Consider the following 18,908-nt stretch of genomic DNA (forward strand, 5'->3'; position numbering starts at 1 on the left):
GGGGACAATTGAAGGCGCATTCAGGCAGCTCAGATGTCTTTGCATTATTCATCGCTTTTTTGGATTACGCTATTCTGGTAATCAAATTACTGTGGTTGTTGAACGTTTGAATTCCGAGAAGCTGTACAGTAAAGTTGTATTTTTGTAGGAGGTTTCTTGAAAGTCATCCATTTAAGTTTAATTTTCGTGTAAAAGCTCCCTACTTTTTCAAAAGTAACAAGGTAGGTCACATTTAATTGTCTTGCTTCTACTTTGTGTTCTTTCAAAAGGTTTTTTTTCTTCCTAATTCTTTATCAGCACAATTTTGGCGGGTTAACTATCATTATACAGAAATAAGAAAAGACTATCGTTCACACCAGAGTGCGATGTTCTTTTGAACAGGAATTTAAAGGCACCGAGCAATTTTATTCCAAAGTGCGATTTTATTAGCATTATTCACACAGAGTCGCTCTTTTATGAGTCTTTCTGAGGTTTGAGTAGTGAAACATAATAAGATTAATTTGGCATTGGACTATAATTTCTGTCGCCATAATATTCGCATTCATAAACAAACGTTCTTGACAATTATCTTTAGGTCACAAACGGGTCATTTGGAGAGCGTGTTGGGAGGGTCCCTATCACTGATCTTATTTGAGCACAGGAATCCCATCACAGAAGACATCGGTGATTATCCCATCCGTCTCGGAGGCAGATGCACTGTTCCCACAAGCCTCTATAACTAGAGGGAAAGAACCTGTCATGACCACACCCAATTCATTAGGCTTGATGTCACCCGATGATTCTGATTTCTGTTTTCACGCGGCTTCCCCATCAGGGTTGGAAGAATTCTGTTCGTTATGACAGACGACATTTTATTTTAATTATTCACACAGCCCAAATCATTCCAATTATGCTTAGACATAACATGTTTTTTTTTTCTTTTAGCAGCAAGCTGTCATCATGTCTATCGTGTTGGTAGAAGGACGAAATCAGTGTCTGCAAAGCTTCTTGGTCTTTGCTTTATTTTTCATCCATTCAGGTAGCGCAGTCATAGGATAAAATATGGAAAAGTGTGATAAGTAATGATTCGAATAAGCGCCCTTCATATAAGCACCCTCCTGCTCCCCGACCTTACATTTTGGAATAAGCGCGCCCTCCTCTTCCCCTGAAATGATCTCAACAGAAGCATGACTTGCGCCCAAGAATCTAATTATCGATGAAATCGACTGTGTAGACAACACTTTAACTGTCATTTCAGTTTTACCACAATTATACTTTTCTTCTATATTCAGAAGATTCAGAAGCTGAGATTTTCCGCCGAAATTAATAAGCGCCCCCTCCCCAGTCCCTTCCCAAATAAGCGCCCCCTCCACAGTCCCCTCCCCAATAAGCGCCCCCTTCCCAGTCCCCTTTTTCAATAAGCGCCCGCTCCCCAGTCCCCTTCCCCAATAAGCGCCCCCTCCCCAATAAGCATCATCATCCCCAATGACCCGAAAAGTAAAGCCCCGTCCACACGTATCCGGAAATTTGTGAAAACGCAAAATCTTTTCTACGAGTCTGGCTGTAATTTCCGACTTTAAAAGCACACTAGCATACACACATTGGCATTGGGACTTTAAAATGGTTGCCGAACTTGGCCCGACTAGTGCCAATGTGTATATGCTAGTGTGCTTCTAAAGTCCACATTTATGTATACATACTCGCAAGGATAGTTTGGCTATCCGACGGAGTTTTAGACTAGCAAAGGTCGCATGCGTGATCCGCACAATTGGCATCACGCTAGTCGCAGCTCTAGATCCCACATGGATCTGAGCTGTGGTTTAAAGCACTTCGTTCGAGTCGAAGTCGCCCTGCAGTTTTTTTGCCGATGAAGTTTAACTGAGGCAAACCGGCTATGCCATGCTGACGAGTCCTAATAAGGACGAAACCGCTGTCCATGGTTGCCGAACTGCACGGATAATAGACTGTGCTAGCGTCCTGTCTTGGCCCGACTGGTGCCAATGTGTGTATGCTAGTGTGCTTCTAAAGTCCACATTTATGTATACATACTCGCAAGGATAGTTTGGCTATCCGACGGAGTTTTAGACTAGCAAAGGTCGCATGCGTGATCCGCACAATTGGCATCACGCTAGTCGCAGCTCTAGATCCCACATGGATCTTCCTCCATGTGTTGGAGAGGAAGACCGCTTACTGGAGTTTGACTGTACTAGTGACTGTGGGCTCTTATGTTCAGTTGCAGCCAAGCCAAGTGCAGAGTGGTGGAGCTACGGACCTAAAGGCTCGTATTCAGGTATAGATTGACATTATTTTTTTATTCATTAATAGAGGACTTGCGCTTAGAGATCATCTGACTTTTAGGAAGTTCTAGGGTGTTCTAGGAAGTTCTAGGGTGTTTGAGGAATAAAAGTCGGTTCTTGATACCTCAGCAAGTGTGCTTAATGATTGCGCGCTCATTGTTATTGTTTATTTATTATTAATTTTTAATACGGGGTTCGGTCAACCCCCTGTACCCACCTCCTGTAACCGCCCCTGTTATGTTAATGTTTTGGTCAGTATGATTCGCCTACTTGCTCGAGGAATTTCGAGGGGCCTGAGACAAAGTTTTCTGAATTATTAAGGTGAATACATTACCTCATCTTTTCAGAGTCTCTCTTTGACGGGAATCAGCATTTTCTAGCATGTTTTCTCGATAGTTGTGAACAGAGAAACTCCAGTGGACATATATGCCCATATTAGGCAAAACAAACAATACTCAAACGATTCGTAGGTACCAGCAATAACTATAAGCCAGTTTTACAAATCCACAGTTGAAGAACTTGGTACACTTCCTCCTACAACTCGTTCAACACCTGTTAAACCAGCCGTAGCACCTTCTCCGCCACCTCCTGGGATCCCTGTTGGATCAAAACCAGGTGCTGGTCTACCTGTGGCACCTCAAACGGGAGCTGGGAAGCCTGTGGCACCACCAGGGACGACTATCCGTATCGCTGTAACCGTAAACCGGACTGGTCAGCCGGAAATACATCCCGAGGTACATCCGGGACCTTTACCACCACCACCAGCAGCAACTGCAAGACCAGGGAACCAGGCCAGCACAGCAAACCCACTCAGCACCCCTGTAAGCACAACAAGCACAAAGGCGACACAAGGACTTCTTCCGTCAAGTACCCCTGAAATGCCGGAAACAGCTAAACCAACGACAGTCGTCACACAAGTAACAACAATGCCAAACACTTCTGTCACGCCACTGACATCGCCAAGCACTTCCGTCACGCAAAGGACTAGGCCAACCACTCCTGTCACGCAAGAGGCTACACCATCGCAAACTTCATCGGCAAGCACTTCTCATGGAAAGGAAGAAGGTATTTAAATTTTAAATTTACAAGAAAAGAAAATATTTAGCTGTCATATTTGAAAGACAAGTCTCGTCTTCTTTTAACATCTATTTCTCACGGGCGTGAGTGGCGCGTATCATTATTATCGGTCGCGCTAAGACTGGGACTCTCTTTGCGCTCGACATTCTGGCTCGGGTGAAAGAGGGCCCAGTATTTATTGCATGCGCATGCGCGAAAATACACCACATATATGTGGTGTGGCGTGATTGCTTATTTCAAGATGGCTGCGAGAGGGACGAGCGAGGGTTTATTTCAGAAATAATACGCTAATTTTGGTCTTGGGTAAATACTTGATTGTCAATCTTTTCTGGGAATGGGAGAGATGATAATTAGAGTCTGAAAAAGATATAAATCAATGATATTTTAAGATTTCGTTATTTTTACGCGCGCGTTTTATATTACAATAGTGTCATTTCAAATGAGCGCGCGCTTTTTTGGAATTTGATTTTTAACCACATTCCATTGTGTTGTTATAGAAAACAAATCGCAAGCAATTCGCCGATATTCCTTCACATGTATAAAACATTCTTTTCAACTTAGCGATGATCGATTTTCGGAGCTCTGCACTCGACAAGGTGTAGCGGGAATCGACTCACCTTAGGCACATCCGTTTTTGCGCGCGCTCGTATTTCAATTTTTGCCGCGAAGATCGCTGATTGGTACATGTTCGCGCATGCGCATGCGCATGCAATAAATACTGGACCCTCTTTCACGCGAGCCAGAATCTCTAGCGCAAAGAGAGTCCCAGGTCTGGACTATCAAGACACTTACTCTATACAAAGGCAAGCCTAACACATTGTTTCACAGTAATCGCCGACTTTGTACCAATCGGGTGTTATCGGGATACATTCGGAACGCCCCGACCGCTTCCGAACCTAATCGGAGACTTGCGTAACGGTGAAATCGAACCACAGAAGCTCGAAAAAAACGAAACCATCAAGTCATGCGCGCAGAAGGCGCGGGGCCTGGGTATGAGTGTATTTGGGATCCAGTCCTACGCAGAATGCTGGAGTGGCGAGCAAGCGCAGTTGACCTATGACCGGGACGGGCCTTCAAGTAATTGTGAGGGAGGGGTGGGACGATTTGGAGCAAACTTCGTCTACAAGTTTACCAAGAAGAGTAAGTACGCGAATCATTAAAAATACTGTTTCTTTCAGCCTTTTTGCCAGGTCAATATATAGCTATTTAAGCAACGATACCCAGGTACTGGACTCTGATTCAAGATATGGATAGATTTTTAGAGAGAAATTCCAAGCTAGCTCTAGCACGTCTATGCCAAGCTGCCTTTTTTGTTGTAATTCGCGCAATACGCACGTTTAAGATACTATACTTGGAAAACATAACAACCTATCTTTCTGTAATAGCTGCGACTTATTCGATTTTTCATAGTATTGGTATTTTTAATAATATTGCGATCAAAGTAAACTCCCTCTATCAGTCTTCTTCCCAATAAAATTTAAAAAGGTATTTTTGCACTTGGTGGATATTTCCTAAAAACAAGAGCAAAATCGTAGGACGCGTTTTTGCGTTTCAAAGCCTACTTTAATTGTAGGGAAAAAATATTTTGCAATTAATTAAACAAATTCAAATGTCTTTAGAATCTTCTACAAAAGACCCGAACATGAACTTTATTGACTAAAAGCAAGAGAGCTCTTCTTGCTAAAGTCATCTAAGAACCTATAATTTATGAAGCATCCGGTCGATCGTATGAATAAAAAAGCAAACCAGAGTGGATTTTTACATTTCCAAGACTTGCCCAAACCTTCGTCTAATATGAAGATAGGGAAGGGTAAACACCACTATTTGAGGGTCGAATTTAGGAGACTAGTTTTCCTACTTGGTCCTCAATCAGTCATAGACATATACCACCAGGCTATTACTTGGTTCAGTCGAGATGGCAGGGCGAAATGTAATTTCTTTCTTGCGAAATAGACTTTTGAGTATTTGGTACTACATAATTGAGTTCGGGCGTTGCTCCAAAGCCGTTTTTGTTGATTAATTGCTAATGCCACGGCGTGGAATTTACTCCTTTGAAAGGAGAGCGCGTCGCAGTACAAGGCACATTTCAGCCAAGTGTTTTTCATGGTCTATTATCACTATTTTGTTCCTACTGCCCTTGCCTCAGCGGCCAGGAACGCCTAGCACATATTTTATCAATACAAAAATCATGTTGATTCGATAATATTCGAGTCCTAGACTTCATTCTAGAAGTATGAATATCGTGTTTGGAAATGGCCGTTTTCTAGCGGCCTTGATCGTTTTGGTCTTACTTGCGCTGGTAGTTACGGTGATGCAAAATAGATCTGGCATTAAGAAGAAGTTAAAAGAGTATACATGGCAAGAGAGTAATATCAAGATTTTAAGCTTCGGGGACTCGCTTACTGCAGGAACTCTAACGCGAGGAGATGATCAAAACATGCACCCTTACTCAAAACAGCTACAGGAATTACTATCACAGCATTTTAAGAAGGAATTTAAGGTGCAATCTGACGGTTTACCCGGAGATAGAGTTCAAGCTGGTATGGCTTCAAGATTAAGGAAACAACTGGTGCGAGACAAGTTCGATTGGATCATCATACTAGCCGGGACAAACGATTTGAGTTATCAATACATGAAGCGAAAAGAGTTCCCTCGTGTCACGATAAATGGTATGCTTAAATCGTTGATAAATTTGCATGAAATGTCACAAACCAATGGTACAAGAACGGTGGTTGTAACAGTGCCAGCCCGCGAATGCGAAGAAAAAGAACCAATATGTATTCGACACAAATTAGAGAGAAAAAAGTTCAACAAACATCTGCGAATTTACGCAGAGAAAAATAAGCCAAAAACCATCGTCGCAGACGTGGCTAAGGAGATGCCATTTAAAAAGTTCAAGTCGCTATGGAGTAAAGATGGATTACATTTTACTGAGAAGGGTTATGATAAACTTGCTACCATAATATTTAGTGCACTAAAGAGTGAAATGGAGAAACCGATAACGCCATGATTCTACCCGGTGGGTGGTGTCCGCTGAATATAATAACTCTTGCTTAATGTAAAAAAAAAAATCGCATCTAAATGTAATACCAACGCTTAATGCAATAACAAATCAACGCTTAGTATAATAACACGCTAACTAGTGCCGTAGCAAGCCTCGAAATATTGGGAGGGGGGGCACGATACAGTAACATTAGGAAAATATTAGGGGGCACAGCCACGCCTCTACTGGTCATTTCTTTATAATGTTTGAAAATATTGGGGGGGGGAGGGGGTGCACATGCCCCACCACCTGCTAACGCTTAAAGTAATAACTCCTAAACTCGAGAGACGATCAAAGTGATTGTAAGTCGTTAACAGGGCACAAGTAACGCGGAATACCTCAACTGCTCAAACGTTAGAAATACCGCTTTATTCTGAATAAATACACATCACAAAAGCAATGAGAGTTTATTGTGACCGTTATTTTAGGATATAAGACAATTATAGCACAATTACAGGAGGTGAACATCGTGAAAATATTCAAGCTAGTTTCTTGGATTGACTGGAGACTGACTAAGAGGCTGGTAAGCCTGTGGTTAGGGTCAAGGGGTGCAACAAAAGGCCATGTGACGTCACGCAACCAGAGATAACTAGCGACCAATATACAGAGGTGTACCCAGCCGAGGGGGTAGGCAGTCATATGTATCATACGGGTCATGTAGTTTGCTAAAAATACGACTCTTCTCGCATACTCTACAGATCAGACCATCGAGACGGGCAAGCGATGTTTCCCTGGCAACGGAAAATCCGAGCTAGAATCCGGTGTGCAAATGTACATACGGGACTTGCGCATCGGAGACCGCATCAAGACCGTGGGCTCAAGTGGTGACGTAATTTATAGCGATGTCATAGCCTTCCTCCACAAGAACACTAACATAGTAGTTGAGTTTGTTGCACTGCATTTAACCGGTGAACACCGCATTATTATTTCAGCTAAGCATTTGATTTTTGTCTCTAAAAATGGCAATTCTACTAGCGAGGCTATATTTGCCGACAGAGTTCACGTTGATGACACCGTGTACGTATTAGAGGGGGGTAAGCTAGTGGGTAAGAAAGTAGTCCGTGTTGCTATGGTGACAGAGAGTGGCATATATGCACCGCTGACCCGGGAAGGTACCCTAGTTGTCAATGGAGTATTTGCCTCTTGTTATGCACACTGGGAGTCGCACCAAATCGCTCACGGTGTCATGCTACCGCTCAGGGCCTGGTACGACTTGTGGAACTTTTTTGGCCTTTCTTTTTCTGTTTTCGACATGCAAAATTCTGTCACCGGGAATGAAATTCACTGGTTCGCATATGCTCTAATGAAGGCTAGATTTGCATTACCTAATAATTTGGCGTCATTTCTTGGGGCGTAACGCACAGTGACGTTAAGGCACACATTACGGGACTTGCGCTAAGAGATCACGTGACCTTTCTAGGTGGCAAATTCGCGCCAAAATAATCCATATCAGTCAATCTTGTTTTAAAAACTGTCGTTTTTCTAGCTTGCTCGGTCATTTCCTTATTAGGCATTACATACCATATTTGGGAGTCCGCTTCAATCATTTTTTCGCTATTTTTATCGCTCTAGAGCTTTGTAAAACGCGAATTTCCACGTAAACTTGCAGGAATTCGTGTTTACTACGGTTTTACTTGCAGCCATCTTGGAAATGGAGCCTAGTCCCTAACGTTTTGGAATATCACAGATCTCCCCCGCGCTCGCCCCTCTTTTAGACCATTTAGAAAAACGACAGACATTGATTGATATGACAGAAAAGACTGAGCCCGTCACTCCAGAAAACGACGAAAAAATACAATCTTTAAATGAAAATTAACCCTTTCTGAGCAAAATAAATTATGGCTTATTCATAAGCGCGAAATAAGTTGCTTTTTGTTGCTTTTATTTTGCCGCTAAAGCCTGAGCGCGCGCTAGCTTGCCACCCAAAAAGTCACGTGATCTCTTAGCGCAAGTCTCAGGTAATAAAGTCACAAAAATCACAATTGAAATCTGTATTGCAAAGAAAAAGGATACGGTACTGATCAGGGGCTCGTCTGCGTCCCGGTAATAATGTATTATACAATGAAGTGAAACTTTTTTTTCTTACGCGGAGAGGATGTAATATATCGCATGTAAAAACACGTCGCGCATTTACACGCCTCGTAGTTAAATGTAGTTTAGCCTGCCGGGGTAGCCTGGGTACCAGGGGCTGGAGCTTCACTCGTTTACTGACACGTGACACGCCGGTCTTGGCTCTAGTACCCAGGGTAGCTCTTATTCGGGGTTATTCGCAGGCGTGTACACAGGGGGGGGGGTGCGCATGGTGCGCGCGCACCCCCCTTGGCGTACGAAAGTAGGTCATCGCAGTACAAGGCACATCTCAGCCAAGTGTTTCATGGTCTATTATCACTATTTTGTTCCTACTGCCCTTGCCTCAGCGGCCAGGAACGCCTAGCACATATTTTATCAATACAAAAATCATGTTGATTCGATAATATTCTAGTCCTAGACTTCATTCTAGAAAGATGAATATCGTTTTTGGAAATGGCCGTTTTCTAGCGGCCTTGATCGTTTTGGTCTTACTTGCGCTGGTAGTAGCGGTGATGCAAAATAGATCTGGCATTAAGAAGAAGTTAAAAGAGCATACATGGAAAGAGAGTAATATCAAGATTTTAAGCTTCGGGGACTCGCTTACTGCAGGAGCTATAACGCGAGGAGATGATCAAAACATGCACCCTTACTCAAAACAGTTACAGGAATTACTATCACAGCATTTTAAGAAGGAATTTAAGGTGCAATCTGACGGTTTACCCGGAGATAGAGTTCAAGCTGGCATGGCTTCAAGATTAAGGAAACAACTGGTGCGAGACAAGTTCGACTGGATCATCATACTAGCCGGGACAAACGATTTGAGTTATCAATACATGAAGCGAAAAGAGTTCCCTCGTGTTACGATAAATGGTATGCTTAAATCGTTGATAAATTTGCATGAAATGTCACAAACCAATGGTACAAGAACGGTGGTTGTAACAGTGCCAGCCCGCGAATGCGAAGAAAAAGAACCAATATGTATTCGACACAAATTAGAGAGGAAAAAGTTCAACAAACATCTGCGAATTTACGCAGAGAAAAATAAGCCAAAAACCATCGTCGCAGACGTGGCTAAGGAGATGCCATTTAAAAAGTTCAAGTCGCTATGGAGTAAAGATGGATTACATTTTACTGAGAAGGGTTATGATAAACTTGCTACCATAATATTTAGTGCACTAAAGAGTGAAATGGAGAAAACGATGACGCCATGATTCTACCCGGTGGGTGGTGTACAACCGCTGAATATAATAACTCTCGCTTAATGTAAAAAAAATCGCATCTAAATGTAATACCAACACTTAATGCAATAACAAATCAACGCTTAGTATAATAACACGCTAACTAGTGCCGTAGCAAGCCTCGAAATATTGGGAGGGGGGGCACGATACAGTAACATTAGGAAAATATTAGGGGGCACAGCCACGCCCCTACTGGTCATTTCTTTATAATGTTTGAAAATATTGGGGGGGGGAGGGGGTGCACATGCCCCACCACCTGCTAACGCTTAAAGTAATAACTCCTAAACTCGAGAGACGATCAAAGTGATTGCAAGTCGTTAACAGGGCACAAGTAACGCGGAATACCTCAACTGCTCAAACGTTAGAAATACCGCTTTATTCTGAATAAATACACATCACAAAAGCAATGAGAGTTTATTGTGACCGTTATTTTAGGATATAAGACAATTATAGCACAATTACAGGAGGTGAAAATCGTGAAAATATTCGAGCTAGTTTCTTGGATTGACTGGAGACTGACTAAGAGGCTGCCTGTGCTAAGTTTTACCCTTAACCTGCTTTCAACACATCCCGAACGCACTTTATGTGTATCTAAGGATGTTTACAGGAAATTGGTTTCTTCTGACTGGATTACATCTCAAAATAAGTACGCAAAATGGGATATTCTGACCAGCTCTCGAGATGGTTTCTGTGATCCATCCGCCTGGATTTGCATAAGAGAACAAAGGAGGTTATCGCCATCAACGCCTCAAGACAATGGACACCAAGCCGAAACCAGCGAAGCGAATTATTCAACTCGACAACGAGCCAGGACAACTTTGAGCCTATTCTGCGAAAGTATACGGTGATACAAGACCCAAGCAGCCTCTTACAATCTTACGGTGAATAATATTACTCATGTAGACTGTGGCAGTATCATTTCTTGGCTCTCCTTTCGCACCACAGGATTCCCGTCTTCATTTGTCCCATCATCTGCCACAGGGTACCCGCCAAATCGCTGGAATGCTTCACATGGGTTCACTTGTTGATCATCGGGTGCGCATGGAATTCAGTATCAGGATTAAACGCGCCAAACGCCCGTGCGCGTATTATACTAACAGTACCGCTACTTTCCATTGTCTCCTCGAAGGAGATTTAATCTTCAAACTGAATCCCGGCCCTTCAAACAATGGGAGCGCCAAAAAGGATTGCGCCACCTCCAAGAACAAAGCGTCTCGTCGGACTCCAGCGCCTGTATGCCCTGTTTACGATAAAGCAGCATATGCAATCAGAAGCGGTATGTGTGCGCGACGTGCAAACACACAACTCACGCACGGTGCGCGTCAATCTCTGGCCTCAACATTAAAACATTTCGCTTCGATTCTCCATGCAGCTGGACTTGCTCTAATTGTTTGCTATCTGAAATGCCGTTCTTTGGACAGCGGTCTATAAATACATCCGGACCATCTGATGGAAACCCTGTGCATGACGATTCTCACTTATGTGCTCTTAAGGAGAGAGAACATCAACTCAAGATCATGCATATAAATACCCAATGCATGACTTCCACTTTTGACAGCCTCCTCCACATGGTCAACCGCTATTCCCTTGACATTATCACTATGAGCGAAACCTGGTTAAAGGAAAATAAACTTCTTCTACAGCATGTAACTATACCTGGGTATGTTCATGCCTTCAACAACAGGGATAAAAAGAAAGGCGGCGGCGTTGGTGTATATGTCAAGGAGTCAATTGAATTCAAAAGGAGAACTGATATAAAAAGGCGATATCCTGCAATGGAACATCTCTGGCTGGAAATCAAGGGACGCAACAGGCACAGTAATTTGCTGTTGGGTGTAGTCTACAGGTCTGGAGCTATTATGACATACTCTGACTGGTTAGACACCTTCGAGTCACTCTTATCCGATCTGTCCATCTCCTGGCATGGGATGCTGTTAGTCACTGGAGACGTTAATGTGGACCTCTTCCGCCCATCGGAATGCTATGTGCGCAAGTATATGGACGTGCTGGAATCCTTGAATTTAACGCAGCTTGTTACCAAGGCAACACGCACTACTCTACACTCTGAGACACTAATCGACCATATGATTACGGACTTGCCTAAACAAGTGTCGTACTGTGACGTCCTCCCGTGTCCGCAAATAGGTGACCATGAAGCACCCTACGTGTGCATGAATATTCGCGTTACGCGTTTTACCCCCAGATACAAGTACATACGCGATGAGCGCAACTTTGATGAACATGCTTTCACAAATGACATTGAACAGCTTCCTCTTAGTATCGTTTATTCCACTAGCGATCCCGAGATGCAGCTCGAAATGCTTAATACTTTATTGCGCGAATGCATTGATCGTCATGCTCCGCTCAAGCGCACCAAGGTGACGCGACCACCCTCGCCCTGGTTGAAGGAACTTGACATCCAAAAGCTCCAACAGGATTGTCGTAACATGCGCACTGAGGCACGCAAAGATAAGAGTGATTCAATTTGGAACTCTTTCAGGGAGAAACGTAACCAGCTCAAGGCTATGATTGGCAAAGCGAAGCGTAATTTCTATTACAAAGCACTGTCGTCAGTCAAAGCCAAAGATGTGTGGAGGGTGATTCACCGGATACTCCACCCAAACCCTCAGCCTCTCAGGTTTGACCCTGATGAACTTAACACACATTTCGCCTCTACTGCTGAGCGTGTTACTGGTGCCACGCCCACCTCTGCTAATAACATCTCGGATCTTATCCAGTCTCTACCGGAAGATCCTGTTTGGGCTTTTACGCTGAAGCCTGTCTCATGTCTTCAAGTTCTAGCAGCACTCAAGAAATTAAGATCAGACTGTTCATGTGGCCCAGATGGGATCCCTGTGACATTCATCAAACACGCCGCTGACCATCTGGCTTCACCATTGACCCACATTTTAAATACCTGTATCTTGCAAGAGTATTTTCCATCCGCCTGGAAAGTGGCTCGTATAAGCCCTATACCCAAGCAGTCTGATGTAAAGGACAGGAATGACTTACGTCCCATCTCTATCTTACCTGTCCTCTCAGAAGTCTATGAGCGCTTAGTGCTTGGTCAAATGAGTGACTTTGTCTCCAGTGGTCCTGACAGCATCTTAAAGGACACTGTTAGTGCATATAGGAAAGGTCACAGCACAACAACAAGTCTCCTTGCAATAAAAGATGACATTACTAAAGCAATGAAGCGTGGGGAAGTAACCTTAGCTGTCTTAGCCGACTTCTCCAAGGCTTTTGACACCGTTGCGTATGAAGTTGTCTTGAAGAAACTACACCATCTTGGTTTTTCAAAGTCATTTTTGATGTGGGCCACCAGCTATTTAACAGGACGAAAGCAGTTTGTGCAAATCGACGACAAGAGCTCTAGATTGGCGGACGGGTATTTCGGTGTACCACAGGGATCAGTGTTGGGCCCCTTATTATTCAATCTATACGTCAACGATCTCTCAGAGCATCTGAGCCTTGTTACATGCCATCAGTACGCCAATGACACCACGTTTTATGCTTACGCCAAACCTTGTGACATCAGTGACTGTGAAAGACGCCTGCATCGGCTGTCGATCGGCTGTCATCTTGGTCGAGTGAGTGTAACCTCACTCTAAATCCCAAAAAAACCAAAACCATGCTCTTGTCAACAGCACAGATGGCCCATCGTCACAAGCTCGTCGAGCGCCAAGTCCAACTCACCGTTGACGGGCAGTCTCTCGAGAGGGTACAGTCCACTTGCCTCCTCGGCTCCGAAGTCCAACAGAACTTAAAGTGGAACAATGACATTAAAACAAAAATTAGTTCCTGTTATTCCACTTTGTCTGTTCTCGGAAAACTAAAGAACCTATCTCCTTTCCACGTGAGAAAGCAGCTAGCAGAGACTCTGGTCTTGTCGAGAAACGACTTTAACGATGTTGTAGCCTACCCTGCGCAGGATTATCTCTTAGCGCGCTTACAAAAAGTTCAGCTAGCCGCCGCGGGTTTTGTCACTAAGAGGTACGCTGGTTTAGAAGAAGTACTCAAAATAGGCTGGCTGCTATCACCGAAAGACGGGATTTCAGTCTAGCTAAACTAGCTTTCAAGGCTGTACATTTTACTAATTGGCCGGTACATCTTCGGCTTCAACAATATGTACCTGGCAGAACTTTAAGGTCCAGCAGTGAATTTAAACTTAGCACGGCCCACACACCTGGTACTTTCTCGTATAATGCCTCTCAAATGTTTAACATGTTACCAACTGCAACGAGAGAGGCTCGAGATTTCACAATGTTTAAGCGGAGCGCTAAGCTCTACCTCAGCAATAGAGCCAGGACCAGAGAAACCACACTTAATGCTAAATAGGAACATGTATGTTTTCTTGTATATTTATATTTTTAAAATTTCAAGTTTATAGTATATTATTTATTATATTGTTAGTTAGTGTAGTTAGTTTCATTAGCATAGAAAAGCCTCTCATGTTGGAATGCTAATAAACCATTATTATTATTATTATTATTATTATTATTATTATTATTATTATTACTATTACTATTATTACTATTACTATTATTATTATTATTATTATTATTATTATTATTATTATTATTATTATTATTATTATTATTATTATTATTATTATTATATTGGTTAGGGTCAAGAGTGCAACAAAAGGCCATGTGACGTCACGCAACCAGAGATAACTAGCGACCAATATACAGAGGTGTACCCAGCTGAGGGGGTAGGCAGTCATATGTATCATACGGGTCATGTAGTTTGCTAAAAATACGACTCTTCTCGCATACTCTACAGATCAGACCATCGAGACGGGCAAGCGATGTTTCCCTGGCAACGGAAAAGTCGAGCTAGAATCCGGTGTGCAAATGTACATACGGGACTTGCGCATCGGAGACCGCATCAAGACCGTGGGCTCAAGTGGTGACGTAATTTATAGCGATGTCATAGCCTTCCTCCACAAGAACACTACCATAGTAGTTGAGTTTGTTGCACTGCATTTAACCGGTGAACACCGCATTATTATTTCAGCTAAGCATTTGATTTTTGTCTCTAAAAATGGCAATTCTACTAGCGAGGCTATATTTGCCGACAGAGTTCACGTTGATGACACCGTGTACGTATTAGAGGGGGGTAAGCTAGTGGTTAAGAAAGTAGTCCGTGTTGCTATGGTTACAGAGAGTGGCATATATGCACCGCTGACCCGGGAAGGTACCCTAGTTGTCAATGGAGTATTTGCCTCTTGCTATGCACACTGGGAGTCGCACCAAATCGCTCACGGTGTCATGCTACCGCTCAGGGCCTGGTACGACTTGTGGAACTTTTTTGGCCATTCTTTTTCTGTTTTCGACATGCAAAATTCTGTTACCGGGAATGAAATTCACTGGTACGCATATGCTCTAATGAAGGCTAGATTTGCATTACCTAATAATTTGGCGTCATTTCTTGGGGCGTAACGCACAGTGACGTTAAGGCACACATTACGGGACTTGCGCTAAGAGATCACGTGACCTTTCTAGGTGGCAAATTCGCGCCAAAATAATCCATATCAGTCAATCTTGTTTTAAAAACTGTCGTTTTTCTAGCTTGCTCGGTCATTTCCTTATTAGGCATTACATACCATATTTGGGAGTCCGCTTCAATCATTTTTTCGCTATTTTTATCGCTCTAGAGCTTTGTAAAACGCGAATTTCCACGTAAACTTGCAGGAATTCGTGTTTACTACGGTTTTACTTGCAACTATCTTGGAAATGGAGCCTAGTCCCTAACGTTTTGGAATATCACAGATCTCCCTCGCGCTCGCCCCTCTTTTAGACCATTTAGAAAAACGACAGCCATTGATTGATATGACAGAAAAGACTGCGCCCGTCACTCCAGAAAACGACGAAAAAATACAATCTTTAAATGAAAATTAACAAGCGCGAAATAAGTTGCTTTTTGTTGCTGTTATTTTGCCGCTAAAAGCCTGAGCGCGCGCTAGTTTTCCACCCAAAAAGTCACGTGATCTCTTAGCGCAAGTCTCAGGTAATAAAGTCACAAGAATCACAATTGAAATCTGTATTGCAAAGAAAAAGGATACGGTACTGATCAGGGGCTCGTCTGCGTCTCGGTAATAATGTATTATACAATGAAGTGAAACTTTTTTTTCTTACGCGGAGAGGATGTAATATATCGCATGTAAAAACACGTCGCGCATTTACACGCCTCGTAGTTAAATGTAGTTTAGCCTGCCGGGGTAGCCTGGGTACCAGGGGCTTCAGCTTCACTCGTTTACTGACACGTGACACGCCGGTCTTGGCTCTAGTACCCAGGGTAGCTCTTATTCGGGGTTATTCGCAGGCGCGCCCCCCCCCCCCCCTCCTTGGCGTACAAAAGTGGGTCATTTCAAGATACATATGATTGTGTACCCCCCCTCTCAGCCAATCCTGAGTACGCGCCTGATTCGGAAATGTTTTGATTTCGAGTATTGGGAACTCTGTGGCGCCAATCACTTCCGAATAAGCCCAAACGAGAGCCGGCTAGCGGGTTACACGTAGTTCAAATGTTTCTACAGCTTGTCTGTAGTCTTCCTTCCAGCGCGGCCGCGGAGCTCCATGGGTATAGAAATATGGTACAGCTTGTCTGTAGTCTTTCTGGTTATACCAGAAAAATAAAAAAGGCGTTCATTTTGTTGTCGTTATACTGTCATCATCAAAATTTAAGATATAATAATCATGCTATCATCGATCCTACAAAAGAAACTGTAAACTTGTTGTAAACTGTAAACTAGATGAAAGTACTGGAAATGATGCTCTATTCGGTTTTCTATTCGGCTCAACGCTGCGAAATAAAATTTAAATCTTATTTTTAACTGTTCAAAGTTTCAAAATTAAAGAAATAAACACCATTGGGGCTTGTTATTGCAGTTTATCTGATAAATCTACTAGACTTGAATGATTTGGCGAGTCTTTAACTGAAAAAAAGACCGTTTTTTGGCGGTAAAGGGGAGGGCGGAACCCTTTTTCCCCCTTGTTCATTTTTACAATTTTACACCTACCTATGTAGCGGCTCAAGGGAGAGGGACTGGGGGGGGAGGAGACGAGAGAAGAAAATGCGAGCGCGCGGCCGAGTCCCCCCCCCCCTCCCTTGATGAGCCGCTTCGCAGGCTATTTTTTTTTTTTACAAAGAAATGATACGTCGATAAAAAGGCAGTTTGACGACTGTAGAGGATATGTTACAGGAAATGTATGAAGATGAACAGAAAAATTGAGACATTTTTTTAAACACATCCATTAATACTACGCCCCAGGAAGCCAGTAAAATATAGGCCAAAACATCAAAACGTTAGGAAAGCAAATTAAGCATTACTAGACCCAGATACTAAAGGATTCATCCAAGGCAAAGACGACCTTCAAAAGCGCATCCAAGCAATGAAAAAGAATTTACTCCGTTGGAAAAATATCAATTTTGATTTCTGACAAATTCGTAAACAAATGCTTAAACTCAGAAACATTTCAAAGACACCAAATTCCGAACTACAAATAGAGACAAGCAAACACAGATCAAGTCACAAATAGATAAATACCTTTATTTTGCTTTCCATCAGGCCCCATTTTACAGCCATCAGCCGCAATAATAAATGCTAGTACCTTCATTACAAGCGAGCTGCCCTGCGCAAAAGTACTCAGGGTTATAAAAAGGCCATTGGCCTGGGATCGAACCCGGCCTGAAGATCAAAACTAAGCTAATAGCTTCTATGGAAGGCTGTAAAGAACCCGAAAGCCCCAAGCATCGATATTTCCGGCAAATATGCTGTACAACACTCTTGTGGCAAGGTATTCCAACCCGCGCATTAATGGGGAAGCAATAACCAGGATCCCAGGCCTGTTATACGGTTACGCCACGCACAGCTCGCTGAGATATACAATGAAAAAAAAAACAGGTCTATTTAGGGCCTTGGGTCCCTTGGGGGCTCGCTATGTCGGCGCGTTGCATCGTAACGCACGGGTGTTGTCTCTGATTGTGTACCAGGATACCAAAGTAGTTGTTTTGGAAACAGCTGTTTTGATATCATTTGAAATGCATAAAATAAATAGCAATAAACAAAGTGCGCTTTAGCGATTTTCTTTTAGGTTAAAGGTTATCAAGCCAGACAAAAAATCACAAAATGCAAATAAAAAGTGGGGCGCAAGGGGGGTTGTGAAACCGCATAGAATATAAACACAATCTGCAATACAACTTTAACTTTTTCTCGAAATACAACCCGGTCTATCACCGAAAAAAAACGCAACGATTTGATTGACCGCACTACCGCAATAAGAGGGCCCCCGAAGGGTCTTTTGCGAGCGCTCCCGTTTTTTATGCGAGACCGAGCATTTTTAGGCGGAAAAAATTGCGCGAGCATGTGAGCGCGGCTAAATTTCGGGGGCCCTAATAAGAGGGTCCACAATATGTTTTTCGAGATACCGTATTCAGCGTTTTTAGCGATCGGGATACGAGAATTCGAGTTTAACACGAGCAGGTATTAGGGTAGTAATTACTAGTAAAAACGCATCAAGCAGGATAAACGAGCTCATCTACGCGGTGGTTAACTCAATGTCTGCATTTCTGGATTGAATGCAAATGAATCACATAAAAACAAAATGCCTAGGCATTGGGTCATTGAAAGCTTAAAATCTTCAAATAATATCCTTTTTTCATATGAAACCTATGACTGCGCCTCTCCCCGCCCCCCCCCCCCCCCCCCCCCCAGCCAATCCTGGGTACGCGCTTGATGCCCTGTCATAAAAACAATTTTGTTCATCAATGAATAGACCCACCTAGAAAAAGGTATAGATCAACACGAGGCTAAAAAAAGGCCCCCGAATGGTCCCCGAAATTTCGATGTGCTCGGTCTTGCATAAAAAACGGGGTGTTGAACGCTGTGTGAACAAGAGAAGTTGCGCTGTTTCGGGCGTGCTAGCCCTTTCTGCTCCGATCCTATTTTTTTGTGTCGATTTTGTGCTGGCGCCTAGATAGAGAGAGCCGACAAGGAATTTTTTGTCATTTTATAGTTACGTTGAAAGGTTTGTCCTTTATCTCACTTGGTTGGCTATGATATTTATAAGCTTGCCGTTCGTCTTTTCCCATTTTTGTCTTTATCTTATCTCTATTGACGTATTTATTGTGTATTTGTGCGTAACCGGCGAAGCTATTAAAATAAAATAAATAATCCACGATTTTACATTGCAAAAGACC

General features: G+C 43.0%; 3 protein-coding genes across 3 annotated transcripts; all 3 read left to right on the plus strand.

The window, feature by feature from the left end:
* The first annotated feature begins 930 nt into the window (after positions 1–930).
* LOC5519156 lies at positions 931–10,111 on the plus strand. Its single transcript, XM_032363965.2, has 5 exons — positions 931–1,018; positions 2,213–2,269; positions 2,787–3,341; positions 4,182–4,493; positions 7,095–10,111. The coding sequence occupies exons 1-5, from the start codon at positions 940–942 to the stop codon at positions 7,751–7,753; spliced, it is 1,662 nt and encodes a 553-aa protein (XP_032219856.1). The 5' UTR covers positions 931–939; the 3' UTR covers positions 7,754–10,111.
* On the plus strand, positions 5,432–6,796 carry LOC125556681. The gene has a single exon (XM_048734380.1). It carries the CDS (start codon positions 5,587–5,589, stop codon positions 6,361–6,363), a length of 777 nt encoding a protein of 258 aa, XP_048590337.1. The 5' UTR covers positions 5,432–5,586; the 3' UTR covers positions 6,364–6,796.
* A 145-nt stretch (positions 10,112–10,256) lies between the features above and the next one.
* Positions 10,257–16,578, plus strand: LOC5519158 (probable RNA-directed DNA polymerase from transposon BS). Its single transcript, XM_048734379.1, has 3 exons — positions 10,257–13,697; positions 14,332–14,418; positions 14,490–16,578. The coding sequence occupies exon 1, from the start codon at positions 11,108–11,110 to the stop codon at positions 13,313–13,315; it is 2,208 nt and encodes a 735-aa protein (XP_048590336.1). The 5' UTR covers positions 10,257–11,107; the 3' UTR covers positions 13,316–13,697; positions 14,332–14,418; positions 14,490–16,578.
* Positions 16,579–18,908: the final 2,330 nt, after the last annotated feature.

The sequence above is a fragment of the Nematostella vectensis genome, chromosome 11, assembly GCF_932526225.1.
Source record: "Nematostella vectensis chromosome 11, jaNemVect1.1, whole genome shotgun sequence".
NCBI lineage: Eukaryota > Metazoa > Cnidaria > Anthozoa > Actiniaria > Edwardsiidae > Nematostella > Nematostella vectensis.